Source organism: Paroedura picta, chromosome 17 (genome assembly GCF_049243985.1).
Source record: "Paroedura picta isolate Pp20150507F chromosome 17, Ppicta_v3.0, whole genome shotgun sequence".
Classification (NCBI taxonomy): Eukaryota; Metazoa; Chordata; class Lepidosauria; order Squamata; family Gekkonidae; genus Paroedura; species Paroedura picta.
The window spans coordinates 7,004,826-7,027,339 of NC_135385.1; the positions used below are offsets into that span (position 1 = coordinate 7,004,826).

The 22,514-nt window shown below is 52.0% G+C and overlaps 1 protein-coding gene across 5 annotated transcripts in view; it reads left to right on the forward strand.

Annotated features, from left to right (window-relative positions):
• Positions 1 to 22,514, forward strand: part of GRIN2A (glutamate ionotropic receptor NMDA type subunit 2A) — a 118,343-nt gene that overhangs the window by 71,489 nt on the left and 24,340 nt on the right. For all 5 annotated transcript variants that reach the window (XR_013227181.1, XM_077316285.1, XM_077316286.1 and 2 more), the window contains 8 exons: positions 3,579 to 4,171; positions 11,422 to 11,536; positions 14,357 to 14,562; positions 15,412 to 15,580; positions 15,692 to 15,845; positions 16,361 to 16,486; positions 18,466 to 18,695; positions 19,858 to 20,018. Coding sequence is in view for 4 of the 5 variants with exons in the window: in XM_077316285.1 (XP_077172400.1) it covers positions 3,579 to 4,171; positions 11,422 to 11,536; positions 14,357 to 14,562; positions 15,412 to 15,580; positions 15,692 to 15,845; positions 16,361 to 16,486; positions 18,466 to 18,695; positions 19,858 to 20,018 (1,754 nt within the window). In the remaining variant the exon portion in view is untranslated. The remainder of the gene's footprint in view (positions 1 to 3,578; positions 4,172 to 11,421; positions 11,537 to 14,356; positions 14,563 to 15,411; positions 15,581 to 15,691; positions 15,846 to 16,360; positions 16,487 to 18,465; positions 18,696 to 19,857; positions 20,019 to 22,514) is intronic.

Here is a 22,514-nt window from a genome sequence, read left to right on the forward strand (position 1 = left end):
TTAGAAGATTTTCAGAGCAGAAAACCCTGAAGGTATGCACCAATTAAAACTAGTGCACACCTGCTCAGCAAAGAATAAAGCTAATTTATGGCTGAGCTCCTTTCACGTTATACTCCTTTGAGAAATCTTGATTCATGAACATCACATGCTAAAGCGAAAACAAATTGATTTTAGGATATGCAGGGGTGCAGCCAAGAGAACCGCAGAGTGCCTTCTATATTTTAGCATTGTAGATCTCAGGGCAGTGGTTAAAAAATACAGACTGGTGCACTCAACATGAGAGATGATATATCTGTGGTTTGCTAGCTCGACTAGGGAGGAGACGTGTTTTAAAATTAATTCCTTTTCCCATTTTTATTCCATTCTGTTGGTGTTCTCCGCTATGTAATACTCATGTTGTGCCTCTAGGTGCCGCTGTAGCGCCCCCCCTAGTGGCTGAATGCAAACATTAAGTGCTCATAAAAGGAGCTGCTGTAGGGCCAACCCTAAACAAACCGTTCTTGTTCTTTGGGAGATGATCCAACATATTTGATCCAAAGCAGCCATTCCTTTCATGGAGTGCTGGAAAGGGAAAACTACACGAGCGTGCCATCCCATAAACAGGATGCTGACTAAATTATTCCATAATTTAAATTGGGGGGCAACCCCCTAGCCATTTTACAGTGCAATCCTATGCTTGGTTACGTAGGCCGCTGGATCAACTACGGATACGTTGGTGTTGTTAATGTCTACCGTTCCCACTTTGATTGTCATGTGTGACTATTTATCCTTTTAAAAATTATTATTTAAATATCCTGTTCAGCATCAATTTTTCCAATTCTTTTCTGTTGTTTCCTGGTGAATTATGTGGGCTGGTCCTACTCACTCCTAACTAATTTTGACATCCTTAAGTAATTTAAAATGTTCCCCCCCCCTGCCTGATTCTTGCCATCTTTCCCAAAGTATTGAATGTTTCTTTGTTCGTTTCCGTTGCACACGGTCAGCCACAATTATGTCGCGAGCCGCCCTGAGCCCCATGTGTGCAAATTGAACAAGTGCATATTGGATACATCACCAAGGGGACCTGGGTAGGCCAGGCTAGCCCAATTCCATCCCATCTTGGAAGATAAGCAGGATCAACGAGTATTTGGACGGGATCGGGCTTGCCTGGGCTATCCAGGTCACGTCTCCAGAATCAAAACTGACCACGGCAAGGATAAACTAATTTGCCGCTCCCCCTCTGCCTGGGTTTTATTCCTGGCAACTTCCGTTTCGCTGTATCGGCAGGAGTGTGCATGCACACCAAAGCGTATACCTCTAGGAAAGCTTTCTGGGTCTTGAAGGTCCTGCTGGGCCTGAACTTTTTTCTACCAGAGAAATAGAATATCTTCCTCATCCCCAAACCTCCCGAGTTGCCTTCCCCACCAGAGACGAAACCCAGGGAAGAGAAAGCTTTCGAGTTGTGTAACAAGGAATATTTATCCTTCCCGTATGCAGATTTCAATTTGAGAGTGAGCATCTAGAACAGAAGAGTGGCCGTTCTGTTCCAAACCTGGGCCAAGAAAGCTAATTGTGTTGAAGCCGAAATTAGCATCTGGTACATGACAGAGTTCTTGCTAACTGGTGAATATGGGGCCAGGGGGAGGAAGGGAATCAATGTCCATATTGGATCCACGGGGGGTGGGGGTGGAAAGCGAGTTGCAACAGATGCCAGGAATTGAACCCAGGACCTTCTGCGTAGAGAGCCAGCATGGTGTCGTGGTTAAGAGCAGCAGCTTATAATCTGGAGAACTTGGTTTGATTACCCACTGCTCCACATGCAGCAGTTTGGGTGTTCTTGAGATTGTCACAATCCTGTTAGATTTGTTCTCACTGTGCAGTTCTGTCAAAGCTCTCTCAGCCTCACCTACCTCATAGGGTGCCTGCTTTAGGGTGAGGAAGGGAAAGGGGTTTGTAAGCCATTTTGGGACTCCTTTGGGTGAGGAAAAGCAGGGTATAACCTCCCTCCCCAGTTCTTCTTGAGAGCCAGTATGGTACAGTGGTTAAAAAAGCTAATCTGGAGAGCTGGGTTTGATCCCCCTCTACGTGTAACCTGCTGGGTGATCTTGACAGTTCTCTCAGGGCTGACTCAGGCTGTTGTGGGAAGAGGAAGCAAAGGGGTTTGTTTGGGACTCCTTTGGGTAGTAAAAAGCAGGGCATAAGAAGCCAGCTCTTCTTCATCTTCCTCTTCTAGAAATCAGGTGTTCTGCCTCTGAGCCACACCCCTTCCGAGAGAGGGGCTGACCCTACCTGAGGCTGATCACCCATCTCTGGATGCCCCTTGCATCTAATCTGTAGCCTGGCACCATAAACCAGTGAGATGGAGCTGAGCTGGGTTTGTCCAGCCTGTCGGAGTTTAATTTCCTTCTGTGACAGCGACTGTCAACGTTTCTGATGTAGCACCTTGCCGTGTCCACACTGCCGATATTTACTGCTTCAATTGTTTGGATTTCTTTGATATTGGGCGAGGGGGTGGGGGAGACGTGCTGCTGACTCATGTTCCCCTCGTAGGGATGCCAGATTCCAGGTGGGGCCTGGGGATCCCTCAGAATAACAGCTCCTCTCCAGGCTACAGAGATCAGTTCCCCTGGGGAAAATGGCCACTTTGGAGGGTGGCATCTCTGGGAACGTACTCCTTGGTGGCTGCACCCCAAAACCTTTCTAACCTGGATTTGGCAACCCCCTCCGCCCCCCGCCAGTGGCCAGGATGTCCCAGTCACTCTGTTTCCAAGGGCAAATGCTCAATTTTTTTTCCATTGATGGGCCGCAGAAGTTGGTTTCTGTACATGATGTTACTAGTCACTCATATGAGCGCCCCCCAGGATGACTATGTGCGCACGAACTGACCTTTGGTGGTGGCCCACACCCTGAAAAAAGGGCCAGGTGTTCAGTTTCAGCCTCTGTCTTCTGTAAGGCTCCCCTTGACCAAAGTGGGAGAGAGCAGGCTTGTTGAACACATACAGCTGCATAACACTGAGTCAGATTCAGGCTGGCAGCAGCTCTCCAGTTCTTACCCCAAAGCCGATCCTTTCACTGGAGGTGCCAGGGATTGAACCTGGGACCTCAGAGCCTCTGCCTCTGCACCATGCCCATTCCCTACACCGACTGCCTTCACCTGAGCCAGTCAAGCTCAGCCTGGCCTCCTCTGACCCGCAGACGCTGTCCAAGGTGCTGAGACCCTTAGCCTTCTGCCTGCTTCTCTTCACTGGAGATGCTGCCGGGGATTGAACCAGGGACCGTCTGGTCGCCACGCAGATGCTCTGCCACTGAGCCACAATCTCCCATTGCAGAGCAGGTGGTCCCAGTTGAGCCAAACCACATTGCAGGGACCGTTGGGGGAAGGGGTAGAAGACCCTTCAGCATTGGCAGCTTATATTTATTTATTCATTCGATTTTTAGACCGCCCTCCCATACGGCTCAGGGCAGTTACATATGATAAGGCAGGAAAGTTCCTCCTTGGTGGCAGGTGCAATGAGGGAGGGGCTGACGGTGACCCGAAGCCCCCCACCAAGCCATTTGACATCCACCTACGTTTCCTCTCTCCCTTGCTTTCCTTGCAGGACGTGATGTCCACCTTTTTCCAGTTCGGGGCCTCCATCCAGCAGGAGGCCATCGTCATGCTGAAATTCATGCAATACTACGACTGGCACGTCTTCTCGCTGGTGACCAGCACCTTCCCCGGCTACCGGGACTTTGTGAGCTTCATCAAGTACACCGTGGAGAACAGCTTTGTGGGCTGGGACATGCAGAACGTCATCACCTTGGACACGCCCATCGGGGATGCCCGGACGACGGTGCAGCTGAAGAAGATCCACTCCTCCGTCATCCTCCTGTACTGCTCGAAGGACGAGGCCGTCTACATCTTGGACGAGGCGCGCTCGTTGGGCTTGACTGGCTACGACTTCTTCTGGATCGTCCCCAGCTTGGTCAGCGGGAACATGGAAATCACGCCCCCGGAGTTTCCCTCGGGGCTGATTTCCGTGGCCTACGACGAGTGGGACTACAGTTTGAGGGCTCGGGTCCAGGACGGCCTTGGGATTATCACAACAGCATCGGCCGCCATGTTGGACAGGTACTCCTTCATCCCTGAAGCAAAAACCAGCTGCTACGGCCAGCAGGAGAGGAACGAGCAGCCGCCGCACACCCTACACACGTAAGGGACTTGCTTTCTTCTTTCAGCCGCACGTGGTGCTTTTGAGGTCCTAGGACGGTGTAAAGGGGGGTGGTAAGGTGTCCCAGTCCCCGCCTCTCTGCTCTCCAAGGAGATCTTAATAGATGGGAGCCATAGCCAACAAAATGAATTTTAATAGGGAAAAGTGTAACGTATTAGATTTGGGTAATCGTGTGATGCATAGAAATGAGATGGGGGATCCCTGGCTTGAGAGGAGTACATGTGGATGGGACTTAGGAGTTCAATCAGCTGAATGTGAGCCAGCAGTGCGATCTGGCAGATAGGCGGGCTAATGCGATATTTGGCTGCCTTGCTAGAAGCATAGAAACTAGAGGCAGGGGAGCCATAATACCCTTCTATTCTGCATCGAACGGGCCTCATCGTGTCCAGTTCTGGGTGCTGCAGTTCAAGAAGGATCTGGACAAGTTGGAACCTGCTCAGAGAAGGGGACTAGGATGGCTGAGGGGTTGGGATCTGGGCCTTACGGGGAGAGGCGGAGAGAGTTGGGCACGTGACGCTTGGAGAAGAGGCGAGATAGGGGGGATGGGATAGCTGTGTTGAACTACGTCAAAGCGAGGCCTGTTGAAGAGGGGGCTGACTTGTTTACTACCCCTTTAGAGACAAGGAGCAGGTTTAAATGGTGGGAAAGGATATTCCACTTTAATATTAGGAAACATTTCCTGACAGTGAGGGCTATTTGTAGATGGAATATGCTGCCTCGGAGGGTGATGAAGCCTCCTTTGATGGAAGTTTTCAAGAGGAGATTGGAGGAGCACCTGTTAAGGTGTGCATGATTTTTAAGTCCCTGAGAAGGTATTGGGGGGGGCTAGATGGTCTTTTGTGGTCCCTTCCAGTGCGTGATTCTGATTCTCTTGAAGGCCCATCATCAGCCTTCCTGTGTAAGGGGCCAGGGGCCAGGAACTGGGAGGAGGGCTGTAATGGTGGGAATCCAGGGCCCCTTGTGCCCCCTCCTCTCTGCTGTGGACCACTGTAACCAGTTCAGTCACTGACATCTCACGGGGTGCCACCAAGGCTGTTGACCACAGCATGGCTCAGATGGGGCCAGAATGGGCTGGGAGTTCTTTTCTGATCTACAGCGCGTGTGACTTTTGGTGGGTCTCTGGCGCTTCCCCCGTCAGGAGAATCAGGCCCGCTCTTCGGCTCTCGGTGACCTTGTGAAGGTTCTGTGCAACATCAAACCCTTGGAAATGAAGCGCCGTGCGCTTCCTGGAAGCCAAGTCTTGCTGTGTTTCTGAAAAGCCCCCGCTGGTTTTGGCTGACTGTCTAAACGTTCATAATTTGCACAAATAGCAAACTCATAATATATGACCAATCGTATCTTAAATACTTGATCTCAAGCGCCTGGTTGTTGTTTTTGTCCCTCGGTGGTTTTTAATGCTCCCCTGGTCCCATTTTTGGCTTCTCCCTTCCTCCTAGGGGCTCAGGGTGCCGTATTCTCACAACAACCCTGTGACGCTGGTCAGGTTGGTTCATGGTCACAGGCTCAGGGGCGGCTGCTGGGCTTCACACGGAGCACAAAATGTTCCACAGCCCCTGCCCCATGTTCACCTTCCTTTCATTATAGAGATGTATTTCCCCTCCAACTCGGTGTGGATGAAAACGAGAAGGAATAATTTTTAATGGAAAACAGCAGCCGTCTTTAACATGCTTCCTTGTATTAAAGTCAGGATCCGTTGTAAGCCAGGATATATTTAAAAGCTTAAAAATAGAACCTTTAAATAAATCTTGGGGCTTCAAAAATTTGATTTGCTTAGAGAAATCTTTTAATAAAAATGTCCTTGATTTTTTATTTTTCTTGAAAAAAGCCAAATCCTCCCTGTTCAGTGCCAGATATTCAGAAGGAGACTTATTAAGAGCCTTGGAGACCGACCTTGGCTGACCTGCTCTGAATCTTAATCGTTCTCCATTTTACTTTCACGAGAACCCTGCGAGGTCGGTCACACGGAAGGAGGACCACTGGTCAGACGGAAGGTGTCCCCCAATGCTCAGACCACCACCTGTTTTCCAAGGAAGGCCTGTGGATTCCTCTTCCCTTGGAGCCCATTTTGACCGCTTGGAAGAAGAGCAGCCAAACAGGGGGGAAAGAGGAGGGAGAGGAAGGTCTCAGCTGCTCAAAGATGGAGCCTCGTCAAATGTTCACTGATTGTCTGTGGAAGGCACAGAATATCTCCTTCCTCCCTTCTCTCTGCTTAGCGGGGCATATTTTGAGAAGCGTCTGTGGCGAATGGTTGTGGGCTTCAAGAAACATCTGCAGTGAACTGTTGAGGGCTTTGAGAAATGTCTGCAGCGAATTGTTGAGGACTTCGGAAAACATCTGCAGCGAACCTTTCAGAACTTTGAGAAACTTCTGCAACATTACGAAGCGTAGTTGGGGAATTGGTCCTTTCCCCTGTATGACGGTTTTCCATGGCCAATTACTCTAATTGCACGGGTCTGTGGCTGCAGGCACAGGAGGTGCGCATTGGAAGAGGCAGGGCTTGGGGTGAAGAGACCAGTGTGGAAGCCTTTTTTAAAGGAAAGAATAACAATGCAGCGCCGTGTCATGGACTCTGCTCCTCTCTTCAAAAAGCTGCACATTAATGGGCAGCCGGTGGGCATCTAACCTTACCGTTGATTCCCCCACCGAACGTCCCTTTCCTCGACCACTCCAAAGCTGTTCATACGCTTGCTCCCCTTTTCCTCTTCCAGACCACTTTATCCCACTGGTGTGGCTGAGCATCGGGTATCAATAAAAGGGGTGGGGAAGATGGCTCCTGGCCCATAGAAGCAGCGCCTCGGGCTGGCCCCTGCCCAGTTGGGAGCATCACTGTTGTGCCTCTGTAGGCTGAGGAATGGCCACTGTGTCAGTGCTGAGTCAAGGCGGGGTGCATTTCGATTACGGTTGCCAGCCTCCAGGTGGAGAATTTCTGGGCACTGTTTTGGATTTGAAATGTCTCCAGCCACACCCCACATGCTGAACTGGATGGCTTCCCAGTTTGATGCCCCCTCCCCAAGTAACTACTAACTAGCGAGGGGAACCTGCAGTTTCCCACCTTTTCTCCTCTTTGGCTGCAGTGGGTTTTCCGGCCTGTGTGGCCATGGTCTGTAGGTTTAGGCCCTGACATTTCGCCAGAGACCGTGGCTCTTTGGACGGAGAAAGTGGAAGGGTTAGATCCCTCCCAATGGCAGGACTGAGCTTCTTAGCAGGGCCAGCGAGGCCCAAGGGTGGATCTTCTTCCCCCTGTCTTCATTTTCTTGGCCGCAGCCTCCCTTCCCCTGACCTATAAAGCCAAAACGGTGCTTAGTTTTGCAGGGTGCTTGGGGCACCTGTCCTGTCCACTGGGCAAAATGTACCTGATTGGTTGCAGGGTGGGTGCGAAAGAGCGGGCTGCTCCCCCCCAGGGCCTGAGTGCCCACGTGCCTGCATTGCTTGCATTGATGCGTTCGGGAGAGAGACCATAACATTGGGAGCACCCTCCTACGCACTGAAGAGCCACATGGAGCATCAGTGTGGAGCATTTTGTCATCTCCAGATTTGTTCTTTTACACCTCCTAAAAAAAACCCAAAAACCTTTGTGCCGAACGACATGCCCAATTTATTTTTTAATCTCTGTGGCTGCTCCATGTCTTGCCAGGGTTTCTTCAGGCTGATTCTGCAGTGAGCAGGGGGGCTGGACTGTATGACCTCTAGGGTCCCTTCTAAGTCTATGATTCTGCGTTGAAACCTCAATCTGAAGTCCCGGAGCAGAGTGTGTCCGAGGGCTGCAGTGATGGGCGTCCAGGGAATGTGTCCGTGTGCTGCCCGTGCAAGTCTAGTTCACCCCTCACGCCATCCTGTCCCAAGAGGGAATTTGGGGCTTCTGGCTACTGCTTCTGCCCTCCAGTGCCTGAGCTGGACATCCCGGTTGTTGGGCCACCCGGAAGTCCCCCTGCATTGGGCCGGGAATTTTGTCACAGGATTACCACCAGTGGCCACAAGGTGTCTCCAGAGCGTTGCCAAATCTAGCGGGCGGGTGGGGGGGGGTAGAACCACCCAATTATCATTCCACATTAAGAGCTGTATGGAAGAACAAGTGAGGATACGTGATTGGGTCGTGACTATTTGGCATCCAAGAAGTTCCGGTAGCCGAGGCAGAACAATCCAGATAAACCCTCCCACAGCCCCTGGGGACAGCTCCTGTGGCAATGGATGAACGGAGAGGACATCTCCCTCTCTCTCTCTCTCTGCCTCTGACTCTGCTGCTGCCCTTGATAACGCCCGGAGTATATCACCTGAGACAGCTGTCAAGCTGCCTACTGCCCCCTCCCTTCCGAGTTCGCTTCCACTTTCTTTGGGTCTTTAAAGATGCCTCCCTAGCCAGGAAAAAAGGCAACGGCTTTGTCAGGCCGGCTTTTTGAATTCTCTTAATCCCCCCTTTAAAAAAAAGTTAATTCCTCGGTTATCTGAGTCCACGACGCTTTTGACATCCCCCAGAGCTTCCCAGAGCCGTGGTCTTGGCAGATGAGCCCCCTTGGAAGACCCCTTGCCCTCCGAGACCGGCTCTGCTGTGCAAGGGCAAGCGATCCTTTTTGGGCCCTGGAGTGTGTTCTCTTTGCAAACCTAGCTGAAGCCTTCAAGGCTTCCTCCTTTGTGAGGTTGATCTTTGGATCCCTGAATGCCACAGGCTTTGGTTAATCCTTTGGTGAGAGATCAACATGCATAGCTGCAGGGGCTTCCTGTGGATTTGCACCCACTCTGTTTTGGACAGGTGCAGAACTTAATAAATAACTTAGCATTTATATAGCTTCAGGCCGGGAGCCCTGTTAGTCTGCATTAGCATTTATATAGCACTTTCAGCGTCCAAAGGGCTTCAGGGACATAATTGTGTTGTCGTCCTTGCAACAGTTTGGGGGAAGGGCCCTTAGGGCACTTGAGGAAAAAGGAACGGATAAAGATCTCTCACCCTCTGTGTGGATTCGGGGCAGAGGCGAGGCTCAAGTTGCCATCCTTGCTTCCAGAAGTCAGTGTGGTGAGAGTGATCTGTAGAACCGGATTTGATTCCCTACCCCTCCTCCACATGCAGCCAGCTGGGTGACCTTGGGCCAGTCCCAGTCCTGTTAGAGCTGTTCTCACAGAGCAGTTCTCTCAGGGTTCTCTCACGCTCACCAACCTCATAGGGTGTCTGTTGTGGGGAGAGGAAGGGATGGCAACTGGAAACCACTTTGGGACCAGGAACCAAGATCTTGGGGACCATTCTGGTTGTTTGTTTATGCAAGGGGACCACGCACGAGGTCTGTACAGCTGCCAGCAGTTGAGAACCCAAAATCCGGTGTCTCAGAAGGCCGAGCAACAGAGTTATGTCCAGCCCTTTCCGGAAGGTCCCTGATGGATCGAGGCCAAAGTTAAAATGTTCCAAAAGAGCATCTGAACAAAATCCATCACCGACGCCAGGAATAACCTCGCTCTTAAATGACTTGATAACATCTCGGGAGAATTTATTTTGAGCCCTCGGTGCCGTATCTGTGGATCAAATATAGCTGCTCTCCCCACCCCCGTTGCTCCAGAACAAGACAAGGCGTCGAATGACAGGATCAGTTAGCGGGTGAAACCGAGGAAGGACTTCATAGCCTTTCCGGCTTGAGAAGCGGCAGCCCGGTTGCTCCTTTCCGTATTGGCTGACATGTTCCCACCGGCCCTCGTTCAGGCAAACTAGAGGCACGTCCGAATCCACTGCGGAGATAGAAAGTGTTGTCTGGGTGGTTTAGACTTTAGAGCAGAGGTTCCCAGTGTGGTGCCCAGAGGTGCCCTTAGGCTGTGCCCTTAGGTTTTGGGGCCAGCTCTGTCTCCTCTGGCAGCCATGGTGTGGTAGCTGGGCCAGAAGTCCACCAGGGCCCATGGGCTTCCAGACGATGGGGACTGTTGCTTTATAGGAACCCCTCTGCCAATTCCCCCTGGGCATGGAATTGGGGTCACTGTGGGTGGGCAGGTACTTGTGACTTCCCTGCATTCTGCAGGGGGTTGGACCAGAGGACCCTTACAACTTTATGAATCTCTGATTCCATGATTTTGCTGGCTACTGAGTTAAGGGGAGCCAAACTGTCAGTTTGTGGCAGGGCCCAGGATTCTTCGACTGTGTTCTGCAAGCTGGGCATCATCGCACGGGTAGTTCTTGCCAGTCAGCGAGTTGGACGTTTATGATGTGTCGGGGATGTTACCGCTTTTAGTTGGGTTTTAAAGCCAGCCTTTGGGGGGGGGGAGGGGACAGGCTTTTAGAGATGCTGCCGCCTTCCCTGCCTTCTGCCAGTGTGCACCAAGGGGAGGGGGGTTGCTCACCTGCAATGATGTGCGGGCAACATTTGGCAAGGTTCGTTTGGGTTCTGTGTGTATTTCCCTCATAGCGTGTCATGGTCCCCGTTCAAGAGCACCACGGCGCTGCCAGTGGTTTGGCGCAAATCTGAATCTTGAATGGGCTCCTGGCTTAATGGCGCATTGGTTTGTGAATCCAGCCATTGGCCCTCCCCTTTTTGACTCCTTTCATCAATACTTTCACCTAGGGCAGACCTGGGTTTCTCCATCTTTGAAGCTTTCAGTGTTGCTGGGGAGGCTTCGTTTATTTGTGATAGGATCTATATCATAGATATTTGTATTTATGTCACATAGTTGCATATCATGTCCTGTCGACTTAATTGTGCATCTTATCCAGCCACTGGGCCCTTCCCTCCGTGTCTCCTCGCACAAGCCCAGGGCCGATTTGGCCTTCTCCATCTCTCAAGCTCTTGTTGCTATCAGGGAAACGGGGTATCTTGTTGATCCTTCTGCTTCTTTGGGACTCTTATCTGCATAGTGGGGTTTTTTAATTTTTGTTTTTTTGCACTGTGGGCAGGAAGTCCTGACGCTTCCCTGCTTTTCGGTCCTGTCTGAATTGCAGCCGACAAGAGGATACGTGGCAGGCTGCCATTTCTGCATGAGCCACATCTGCCTAACGTTTTGGCTGCCGATTCGGAGGATGCTTCCCCGGTCCCTTTGGGCTGCGCTCATTCACCCCTGCTCAGGAAGTCATCCTCGTGGATCTTAGCGGGCCCAATTCCCAGAGGCCGACACGGAGGATTGGCTTTTGCACCCCCCCCTAAAGGTGGTTTTGCAGCAAAGCGGAGGATTTATTGCCCGGGTTAATCCAACGACTGAATTAGCTCGCTCATTAATTGTTGGCCAGCTCATTAATTTTCCCTCTGGACATTTCTTTTCTCTCTAGGTTTATGATGAACATGACCTGGGAAGAGAAGGACTTGTCCTTCACCGAAGACGGCTACCAGGCGCACCCCAGATTGGTGGTCATCGTCCTGAACCAGACCCGGGAGTGGGAGAAAGTGAGCAGGCCTCCTTCTGCCCCAACATTCTTGTGTGTGTGTGTGTGTGTGTATGGGGGGGGATCACATTTGGGGGAGAAACTGGGTTGGGCTCTGCTTGGAGATTTGGGTGTGGATCCAGGGGAGGGGCCCCAGTGCCATGAAGCCCACCCTCCCAAGCGGCTGTTTGCTCACAGAATCATAGAATCATGGAGTTGGAAGGGGCCATAAAGGCCATCTAGTCCAACCCCCTGCTCTACGCAGGATCAGCCCTAAGCATCTTAAACCTCCAAGGGGACTGATCTCTCTCAACTGGAGATCAGTGTTTGGGGAGATCTCCAGGCCTCACCCAGAGGCTGGCAACCCTAGGGAGGAGGCTTATGGGGACGGGCCTACTGAGATCTCACTGGTTGGGACACTGTGATCACTTCAGCCCCGAGGCACCCTGGGAGCAAAAGCCCCGAGGCACTCTGGGTTCTGCACCACGTCTTCCAGGATGGTCATCTGACTGCATCCAGCCACACACACACGTGAGCAAGAGGTTCAGGGGGGATGCCAGCGAGGGGCAGTGGTCAAAGAGCAGCAGGGTAATAGCCGGTCAAGTGCCGGAGCTGCAGCCTCCTTATCAGGCCAGCAAGTCAACGGAGCCAGAGGAGTTTCCAGAAAATGTAGTTGTCTCTGTAGGTCAGTAGTCCAGCCATCTATTGAAACACAGGCCCAGGAGAACTCTTCCTATGTTCTTATAGAGGTTTGTATCATGATGCACGAGGTGGAGAGAGTGGACAAAGAGACATTTTTTTCTCCCTCTCCCAAAAGACTAGAACTGGAGGGCATCCAGTGAAGCTGATGGACAGTAGGTTCGAGGTGGACAAAGAGAAACACTACTTTACACACAGAGGTAGAGGATCAAGCCCCCCCTCCGCCCCCCGCCCAGGGCAGTTTCCTCCTTAGGGGTCCTGTAAGCTCAGTGGCTCCAGACTTCATCTCAGTGTGTTGGAGGTCTAAGGATTTTTCAAACAATTAGACGAATAGCGATAATTGATTTTACGCAAACGAACCAAAACGAGCGCTCCGTGCAAAGGTGAATTTTAATGGGAGACGTTAATTGAGCAGTCTGCTAGCGCTGAGTGACGACAGAGGGCCGTGTCGCTAAGGATAGAATGCCGCGTTTCGCACCTGTTGCCCTTTTATCCCCCCTCCTCCCACCGCTTTGAGAGTGGCAGCCGCCAGGCCTTTGTTCCCTACCTTTGCACGGAGCGTGGCCCTGCTGGAACCCTGGCATTTGGCTTTCGAGGGATCCCAAGCGAGGCGGAAAGGCCAGGAGATGGAACTTAGCTGAGCTTCTCAATTAATTTGCAGTTGCAATTCTTCTGCAAGAGCGCTGTGTCTCGTTCATATCGACTGCGACTAAATGGGGAGAGCAGAGTTTGGATCCAGAGGCACTTTTAAGGCCTACAAAGTTGTGTGTGGGGGGGGGGGTAAGAGCTTCGGGCTCGTGCCTGAAAGACCTGGGTTCAAGTCCCCACTTGGGCCATGGAAGTTTTCTGGACTACCTTGGGATTGTCACTAACTCTCAGCCTAGATTTCCTCGCAGGGTTGTTGGAGAATGAACTACTCGCTTTGGGTTGTCACTGAGTAGAAAGGTGGGATATAAATGAATTAAATAAATTGGGGCAGAGAGCCGGGGTGCAAATGAAGGGAGTAAATGGATCACCCACACCCAGAGGCAGTCTGTTGGAGAGACAAACAGCGGGGAAAAGCAGTTGAGATCCCAAAGTCTCCCGGCCGCCGTTAAGTTTTTCTTTGCTGTATTGCAGGACATCTCCCCTTCCAATCATATGGTCTTGCGTGTTAATGACATAGCCTCCGTCCTCCTCAAAATGGGTCTCCTTCCAGTCATTCTTCCTTCCCTTTTTACATGCCCGCCCCCCAAAAAACTGGACCGCTGCAGTAAAATGGTACGTCATTCTGCTCAGCCCATGCTCCAAGCGGTCTTGTGAGAATTACGCCCGTGCTTATAAAATCGGAAGATCTATGAATATCTTTTAGTGCGCAATAAAGGGAACTCTTCCTTCCTTCTCGCTGATTAGTGTTGTCCCTTTGTGTTCCTTCTGGGGCGAATTTTATACCCAGCCTCTTCCTCTGCAGTCCTTCCAAGGGCCAAACGACGAGAATCCACTCTAATGTTTTACTTCTATCCTCTTAATTTTGATGGCTCGACTGAGCTTTCTGGAATTGATCTATGCAAGGAGAGGAAGTTTGATAAGGAAATCCAAGCAGGGCTACCTTGAAGAAGAGCTGAGGTTCTTTATACCCCGCTTTTAACTACCTGAAGGAGTCCCAAAGTGGCTTACAAACAGCTTTCCCTTCCCTTCCCTTCCCCTCCCCACAGCCCACCCCCTGTGAGGTTGATGGGTCTGAGAGAGCTCTGAGAGAACTGGGTCTTGCCCAAGGTCATCCAGCTGGTCACATGTGTCTCCAAGCAGATTCCAATCATCTTCCCTTCCTCTCCCTACAGCAGACACCCTGTGAGGTAGGTGAAGCTGAGAGACCTCTGAGGAAACTGCTCCGTAACATGAGGAAGAGGCTCAGACTGGTGGCAAACGGTCAAGCAGATAGACAAAGTATCTGCTTCCTGTTTGCAGCTGGTGAAGAGGCTGTTTGCCCTCACGATTGTTCAAGCATCCCAAGTTAATGGAGACTTCTGGGCCAGATGGCCTCGTGGCCTGGCCGGGAGCATCCACTTTCTCAGAGGTGACATCCCAGTAAGTTTCCCGCTTCCGGAGAGCGACAGGGCCAGGAAGGGCTGCCCCTCAGCTGCCTTTGCCTTTTGCCTGGCAGGTGGGGAAATGGGAGAACAAGACGCTGACCCACAAGTATTCCGTCTGGCCCCGCTTCAATTCCTTCAACGACAGCGACCCGGACAACAACCATCTCAGCATCGTCACCTTGGAAGAAGCCCCCTTTGTCATTGTGGAGGACATGGATCCCTTGACGGAGACGTGCGTGAAGAACACCGTGCCGTGCCGGAAGTTTGTCGTCATCAAGTATGTCCCGAATCTGACCTGGCTTTAGGGCTGCCAGGGGGCGACCGTGCCGGGAACGGGGAGGGAAGGAGCTGGAAATAAACATGACATGCACAGAGAGGGGATTCCAAGCAGGCGGAATTCGTTTCTTAACAAAGAGCATTGCCCCCCCCCTCAAAAAAAAACTTACATCACTTGCAAGTGAAGTAGTTGGAGCATTTATTCCCAGCTTCTTGCCCTGTTTTGGGGGAGGCTCCTTCCCCCACTTCCTGATAGTCCTGAAATGGGGGGAGCAGCTCCAAACTGGGTTAGGGGGACTGGCAAATGTGCCTGGTTATTAAGTCTCTCATTCTTTTAAGGATTTCCTCTGGCTATTTTTCCCTCCCTTTGCTATCCCCCCCCCCTCGGAAGGACTTGAAAGAAAAGTCATTAAAGCTTCGGAACCAAAGATTGGCCTGTTCTTCCTTGACCTGCCAATATTCCAGGCCTTCTGAAAGCTGCACTTGTTATTTCTTTAAAACATTTATAAGCCGCCTTTCCACCTTACGGAACTCAAGCCGACTTGTGATATAAATAAAATATGTCAACAAAACAGAATTGAAACCACCAGCTTAATCAGGTGCTGCCCTAAATAAAACCTCTGGGTTGAAGGGACCAGGCACAACTTATTGGCCTGATCCAGCAGGGCTCTCCTGATGTCTCGAGTTCCAGTTCCCCTGAGATTTTGTCCTGTCCCCCCTCCAGAGGCTGTCAGCCAGCACCTCCAGGGGAGGGTCATGGTGCCATGCCCGCCTCTGCCTACGGGCTTGTCGTCCGAGACCTTTCTTTCCTGCCCCGAAAAGCATAACGGGTTGTCCTTTGTGGTTGCAGCAACATCACCAAGGAAGGGCGGAACGTGAAGAAGTGCTGCAAGGGTTTTTGCATCGACATCCTCAAGAAGCTCTCCAAGGCCATCAAGTTCACCTACGACCTCTACCTGGTGACCAACGGGAAGCACGGGAAGAAGATCAATAACGAGTGGAATGGGATGATTGGGGAAGTAAGTCCCGTTGGGCCCAAGAGCCCTTCCCTTCAGTGCTTGACCCAGGATTCAGCCGGGGCCCTGCAGGTGGGCTGGGATTATCCCCCCTTTCTCGCTCCCCCCCCTCAGGTGGTGAAGAAGCAGGCTGTGATGGCTGTGGGCTCCCTCACAATTAACGGGGAGCGTTCCGAGGTGGTGGATTTTTCCGTGCCGTTTGTGGAGACGGGGATCAGCGTCATGGTGTCCCGGAGCAATGGCACAGTGTCTCCATCCGCTTTCCTGGGTAAGACTCTCTCTCTCTCTCTCTCTCTCTCTCTCTCTTTCTCTTCCCATTTTTCTATAGACAGATTTGGCTTGGTTATCTTTTTTCCACCCGTATACTTTGGCAGGTTTCACTTAAACAAAAAATGCTGCACAGTATACCTGGCACCTCTGTGACAGCTTCCTGCCAGCTATTAAATTGCACATCTTAAAAGTATTGGACAGCAAATCTGCTTAATTATAGAATCCTAGAGTTGGAGGGTTCTGTTAGAGGCCATCTAGTCCCACTTCCTACTCAACGCAGGATCAGCCTCCAGCCTCCAGGAGAAGGATCTGTCCAGCCCCTGCTTGAAGACCGCCAGTGAGGGGGAGCTCCCCACCTCCTTAGGCAGCCCCTTCCACTGCTGAACTACTCCGCGAACCCCCCCCCCATTTAGCAGATACCATTCTACACCTAGTTTAAAGCCATCTGCTGTGCTTCCAACAGGAGCCCCTCCCTGCCCTCGTAACCCGCGCCCCCCTTTCCTCTCTCTGCAGAACCTTTCAGCGCTTCTGTCTGGGTGATGATGTTCGTCATGCTGCTGATTGTCTCTGCCATCGCGGTCTTTGTGTTCGAGTACTTCAGCCCCGTCGGCTACAACCGGAACTTGGCGCAAGGGAGAGGTAGGCGTCCGTGTTCTGCGCTGCACAGAAGAGACCCCGCTCAGCTCGCTTGCTCGCTCGCTCGCTCCCCCTCCCCCCGCCTGCCCTTTCCCTTCTCAGGAAACAATTAGAGCCCACAGCGGAGGCGGCAGGAGACCCGTTCCGGAAGCCTTCCCCCCTTCCCTGTTGGGCAGGCTTTTGTTCCCTCAAAGGACGTTTCAGGAGAGCTCCGTCTGAGCCAACACAGACCATTCTTTCAGAGCGAAACATGAAAGGGCCCATTTCCCAAAGACAACCAGCTGAGCTTCATGCCCTCTTCGGACTTCTCCCTTCCTCTCAGAAGGACAACTTCTGGTCAAGCTGGATGTTTCTTGGGGGCACTTTATTTGGCTGGACTTTGAGGAATTTTGTGTTTGTGTGTGTGTGTGTGTGAACTCTGGGAGGATTCAGCTAACCAACTGGAGATGTTTCCCCCACGATCTGTCGTTTTGCTTGACCCAAAAGCTCAGAGCTTGGAAAGACTTCCACTCGCCTGAGCACACTTCACTTCAAAAGCAACCACAAAGCCCCACCTCACCAACCCCTAGCTTAGCTGATTCCAGCTTTTGGCCTGGTTAGCGGTCCCCGGGGAGGGTGGTGGCCCCTGTCCTGTGACATGCACTTGCTGGCAGCACCCGTGCCTGGTGGGAATGTCCCGTGCCAATCTACAGACTGACCATGGGATGCTGTGCTTAAGGGATGCAACAAACCAGTCCCAAGCTTTGGTTAAGAGCAGCAGCTTCTAACCTGGTGAGCCGGGTTGGATTCCCTGCTCCTCCTCCACATGCAGCCAGCTGGCTGACCTTGGGCCAGTCACAGTCCTGATAGTGCTGTTCTGACCATGCAGTCCTGTCAGAGCCCCCTCAGCCCCACCTCCCTCCAGGGGTGCCTGTTGTGGGGAGAGGAAGGGATTGTAAGCCGCTTTGAGGTTCCTTCAGGCAGTGAGAAAGCAGGGTATTAAAACCGTTCTTCTTCTTCTGTTGGTCAGTAACTGGCTCACTCTGTGGGATTTGTTTTATTTTTTTATTTTATTTATTCAATTTTTAGCCTGCCACTCCCAAAACGGCTCGTGGCAGGTTACAATATATAAAAAACCCCAATATAACTCCCCTAAAAACGACATACAATCCAGAATGCGTATACAAAGAGCCAAGATGCCAGGCGGCGAAATAAAAACGGCTAACCCCCCCCCCCCCACTAAGACCTCCAAGGACATGGCCATGGGAGACTTGATCTCCAGCCGCCAGTAGGATGATTAAAAGGAAGGGGAAGGGGGGGGGGATGAGGCGCCTGGGCCCTCTTTCTGCCCCCCATCGACCCTCTGCCCCAACGCTGAAGCCCCCAGTGGCCTCTTGCAGGGAGATTTGTGCCTCTACTTTCCTTCCCCCGGAGGCGGAGGGGAGCAGGGAAACCTGCCCGTTCCTTTCCTTTTGTTTGTAATCGCCTGTATACTGCCCTTATCTCGAGAACCCAGAGGGCGTCTGTAATACTTATCGGCTCTGACTTCGGGTTTTCTAACAGCCTTGAGAGCCATTTTCATAAGCCAGAAGTCCGCCTGGTCGCACTGATTCATTGCACCCACAACTATGCTGACCCACCCTGGGTCAAGGGAACAGAGAGGCTTTTCAAAAGCTTATTGGGTCTGGGGGCCAGATCAGACATTAAGATTATAGGGAAGGAGGGGTTTCGGGTGAAAGGAAGGTTTTCCATTGCGAGGTTGGTCCCCAAGGAGCTGCAGGGCTCAGGTCTGATGTTTCAGTTTCACCTGCACAGCTACAGAAAGGACCCGGCCTTCGATGGGCTCAGAGCTTAAGGATCCTGTTTGCCACCATGGGGGGTCCTGGCATGGTGCTCAGCAGCAGGCCTCTGGGAAAGGACTGTAGCTCAGTGGTAGAGCCTCTGCGATGATGCTCAGCTTGTCCTGCGAGGTAGGCCCAAGCCCTGCTCTTTTGTGCTTGCAGATCCCCACGGGCCGTCCTTCACAATCGGCAAAGCTGTGTGGCTGCTCTGGGGCCTGGTGTTCAACAATTCTGTGCCCGTTCAGAACCCGAAAGGGACCACCAGCAAGATCATGGTGTCCGTTTGGGCCTTCTTCGCGGTCATCTTCCTGGCCAGCTACACAGCCAACCTGGCCGCCTTCATGATCCAAGAGGAATTTGTGGACCAGGTGACCGGCCTGAGCGATAAGAAGGTGGGTGCTTTTCAGCTCTACTTTCCTTCCTCCCCACAGGTGCACATGAATTGCAGAGGGGGCCAGGCTGGGAAAGGGGCTGAAAGAAAAAGGTCACGGGTTCCATTCCTGCACCCCCAACAGGACTGAGTACCTTTCTGTGCTTTCATTCCTGGCTCTGTGCTACATCTTGCATCTTCCCTCCCACCCCAGGCTCATCACTGGCCATTTTGGGCCTATCCCTAATTTCCCAAAGTCTCTTCTTCAGATTGGGGGGGTGGGTGAGCCTGTCCTCAGCAGGAGAAAATGGCAAGAGTCCAGGAACACCTCCCAGGAGCACCATATGGGGCAGGATAAGAGCTTTCGGGACTCACAGCTCCTTTCATCAGATCGATCAAGATGGGCGGCCACGTTTGTCTGTGGCAGGAGAAAAGAGCGGGAATGAAATAGCCTCTTAATGACTCACAGAATTAGTGGCAGAGGAGGAGGTTTTGTGAGTCACAGCTCACTTTCTCCGATATCTTCCAGGGGCTCCTGAACTGTTGCCCTTTTCTGCTGCTACAGACACTCCCACAGCCGTCCATCTTGCTCTCTCTCCATGGGAGCATCCAGTTAAACGGGTCTTGAGCTTGCCGGCCATGTGGGGAGGGGGATGCATCTGGGAAACGGCTTCGTGCTTTGCTGCAGATGTTGCCCCTGCAATGCACCAGTCTGCACAATCGCTGTGCGTCATAAAGTCTGTGTTATTAGACAAGGCGGAGTGAAAAACGAGGCCCTGCAGGTTGAGCCCGTGTCCTGTGAGAGCCCTCCCAGAGCGGGCCCCTGAATCCTTGGCAGCACCCTGCGTGTTCCATGGCAAATGTGCAGATTGCCTTTTAAAATACATTGATTTTATGTAATTTATGCCCTGCCTTCCCCCCCATCGAGGACTCCAAGTGGCTTGCCTCATTCCCCTCACTTCTGTTTTACCCACACAGCAACCCTGTGAGGTAGGCTAGGCTGTGAGTGTGGGATGGGCCCCAGGGCATCCAGCAAGCTTCTGTGCCCACACGGATTTTGAATCTGGGTCTCTCCTGCCCTGCCCCAACACTCTCCAAAAGGAGTTCCTGAAGCGAGGGGAATGCTGCCTTCTCAGACGTGGTTTGAATAGCCCCGTGTCCGTTCTTCCTCCCCTTTCCTCCAGTTTCAACAGCCGTACGCGTATTCACCCCCTTTTCGCTTTGGGACAGTACCGAACGGGAGCACGGAAAGAAACATCCGGAATAACTACAAGGAGATGCACGCGTACATGGTCAAGTACAACCAGAAAGGAGTGGAAGACGCTTTGGTCAGCTTGAAAACTGGGTAAGTACAAACTGAAAAACAAATGAATGAATAAAAATATATTGGTCAGCAAGCCAAAAAGAACAAAAATGGCAGCCTTCGGTCTTTCTCTGCTGCTTCCTAAAAGGTTTGTTCTATTCCTGTGCTCTGTAGTAATACATACTTAGACCCTCATGGATCATCTAGTCCAACCCCCTGCACCTTTGCGGGACACCCACAACCCTCTCGCTCATCCACTGTAACCCTTTGCCTTTTCCTCTCCTCTCTGCTTCACATCTTTGCATTCCCATCATCTGCCTGGGCGAGAGTCGTAGTGCTATTTCCTCTGCTCGGCTGGGAAATCCAGGCATAAAACTCAGTGAAGTGGTGGTGAAGGATATATCGGGGTAAAAATTGTAAATCAGGGACTGGTCCAAAAGACTGAAGTCCCGCTTCTCCACTGCAGATCCCTGCTCCGCTGCAGGTTTTGTGAGAGGGCGGAGTTGGGGATCCCGGTTTGGGGGTGCCAGATATCTCACTGTGCGAAAGGAGTGGGGGACAACCACCCCCTTACAATCAAACACGTACACAAACATATGCAGCTACACGGGAATACATCTGGAATCCTTGACAGGACCTGAGAAACTCACAGCCGGAGACTGAGCAAATCCCACATTGGCTGCCAGATACCCAATTCTGGCCTTGATGGTTTTCAGCATTGTTGTGGACATTTTCCAATCTCCCCAGTGCGATGGTTTGGTGCCCGACAGCTCTGCCGCCCAGCCCTTGGCAGAGTCACGTTGGTTAGGATATGCTTGTGTGAAATGCTGCCAGCTGGGCCAGATGTTCCCCTCTCCTCACGAGAGAACCGTCTCTCTTGCCTTTGACGGATCCCAGCCCCCCATCAGCAGCTACAGCCCCTTTCCCGGGTGATTTCCGAGTGTGGACATCCCAAGGCGTCTGCCTCACTTCCCTTCACGGACCCCGTCTGCGGCAGATGGTGCAAATCACCTGTCATGTACAGGATTTCCCACAATCAATTTACGACAACCGCTACACACTCCTCCGGGGCCGGGCTCGGTCTCGGGGCACCTGCGGAAGAATGGGAAGGCCGCAGAAAAACACTTCATCAGTTGCCGCTCACGTTGACGCACAGATGCTGGGCGATTTTCTTCACTTAAGCAACGGCCTGCCATCCCGCCCTGAGAAGTCCCAAGTCCCTGAAGTGGAATCAATTAAAGGCAGCTCGGAAGAGCCTCGTTGGAGTCGGTGAAGGGCTCGGCTAGTCCCAGAGTGGCCCGCCTCCATGAGGCTCACGAGTACGAAACCAGCCCCCGTCTCCCTCGGTGGTTTGCCTGCATCCTGAGAGATGCTGCCTCTGAGCACAGCCTCGGCTTCCACGCATTGGCCTAACTCCCTCCATGTGGCCGTGGGCTCTGCAAGTCAAGGATCTGCATGAGGATGCCTTCTGAGGTGATCTTGAGTATCTCCTCCAATGAGGTGGTGGGAAACCAGGATTGGGGCAGAGATGCTGTGGCCAGGACACTCTGGTTTCTCTTCAGATTGTATAACTCTCGCTATGGACAAGCAGCAAGCGGGGAAGCAGGAAACAGAGTGGTGCCCCTAAGCACCATGCTGGGGACCGCTGCCCTAAGAAATGCGTTGTGTCCTGAATCAAGGGCCTTGGGATTCTAGAGGGGAAACCCCCAAGACCTGTCGTTGTGGGGAAGAATGATTTTTTAAAAAATCACACCAAGTTCAGCGCGGAAATTTTTGTTAATGTCACCTCTGTGGGTTGTGGAGTATGTGACTGTGTGCAGTGGAGGAGACTTTTCAGGACCTTGGAGAGGTCCAAAGGGGTAAGTGTTTGCTCCCTGGAGTCTGGAATGTGATGCTGTCCCTCCACTTTGCCATATGTGCCGTCCGCTGGGCTGGCCTACCTCCACTGGTGTTCTCTGCCTCTAGGCTCTCTAAACACGTGAAACTCAGAGGTCTGTTAGGTCTGCCACCCCTTACAACATACCCTCTTTTATAGAAAAGAGGCCCTTTCCCCCTGCTTCTTTCCAGGACACCCTAGTGGGAGAAATAAAGTGCTGCAGGGAGCTCAGTATACGGAGATCAGGAAGCATTTTTCACATGGAGACCAGGAAGCGTTTTTGCATGTGGAAACCAGGAAGCATTTTGCATCTAGAGACCCGGAAGTGTTTTGCATCTGGAGACCAGGAAGCATTTTGCATCTGGAGATCAGGAAGTGCTTTGTGTCATCAGGAAGTGTTTTGCATATGGAGAACAGGAAGCATTTTGTTAATCAATGGCGGCACATTGGAAAGAGGCCTGTTCCTCAGTCAGGCTGCCAAAGGGGACCCAGCAGGGCCCCTCACAAGTAATCCCACCTGCTGTTTGTCACATCTGCAGCTCTTGTCCTTGCTTTGTCAGTTTGGCTCCTGCCCAGCGTCCTTTCGGTCCAGGACAGGTGGGCTAGAAGGACCAAATTGCAAGCAAGAATAACAGCATGTGTGGCCCTTGGAAAGCCTTTGC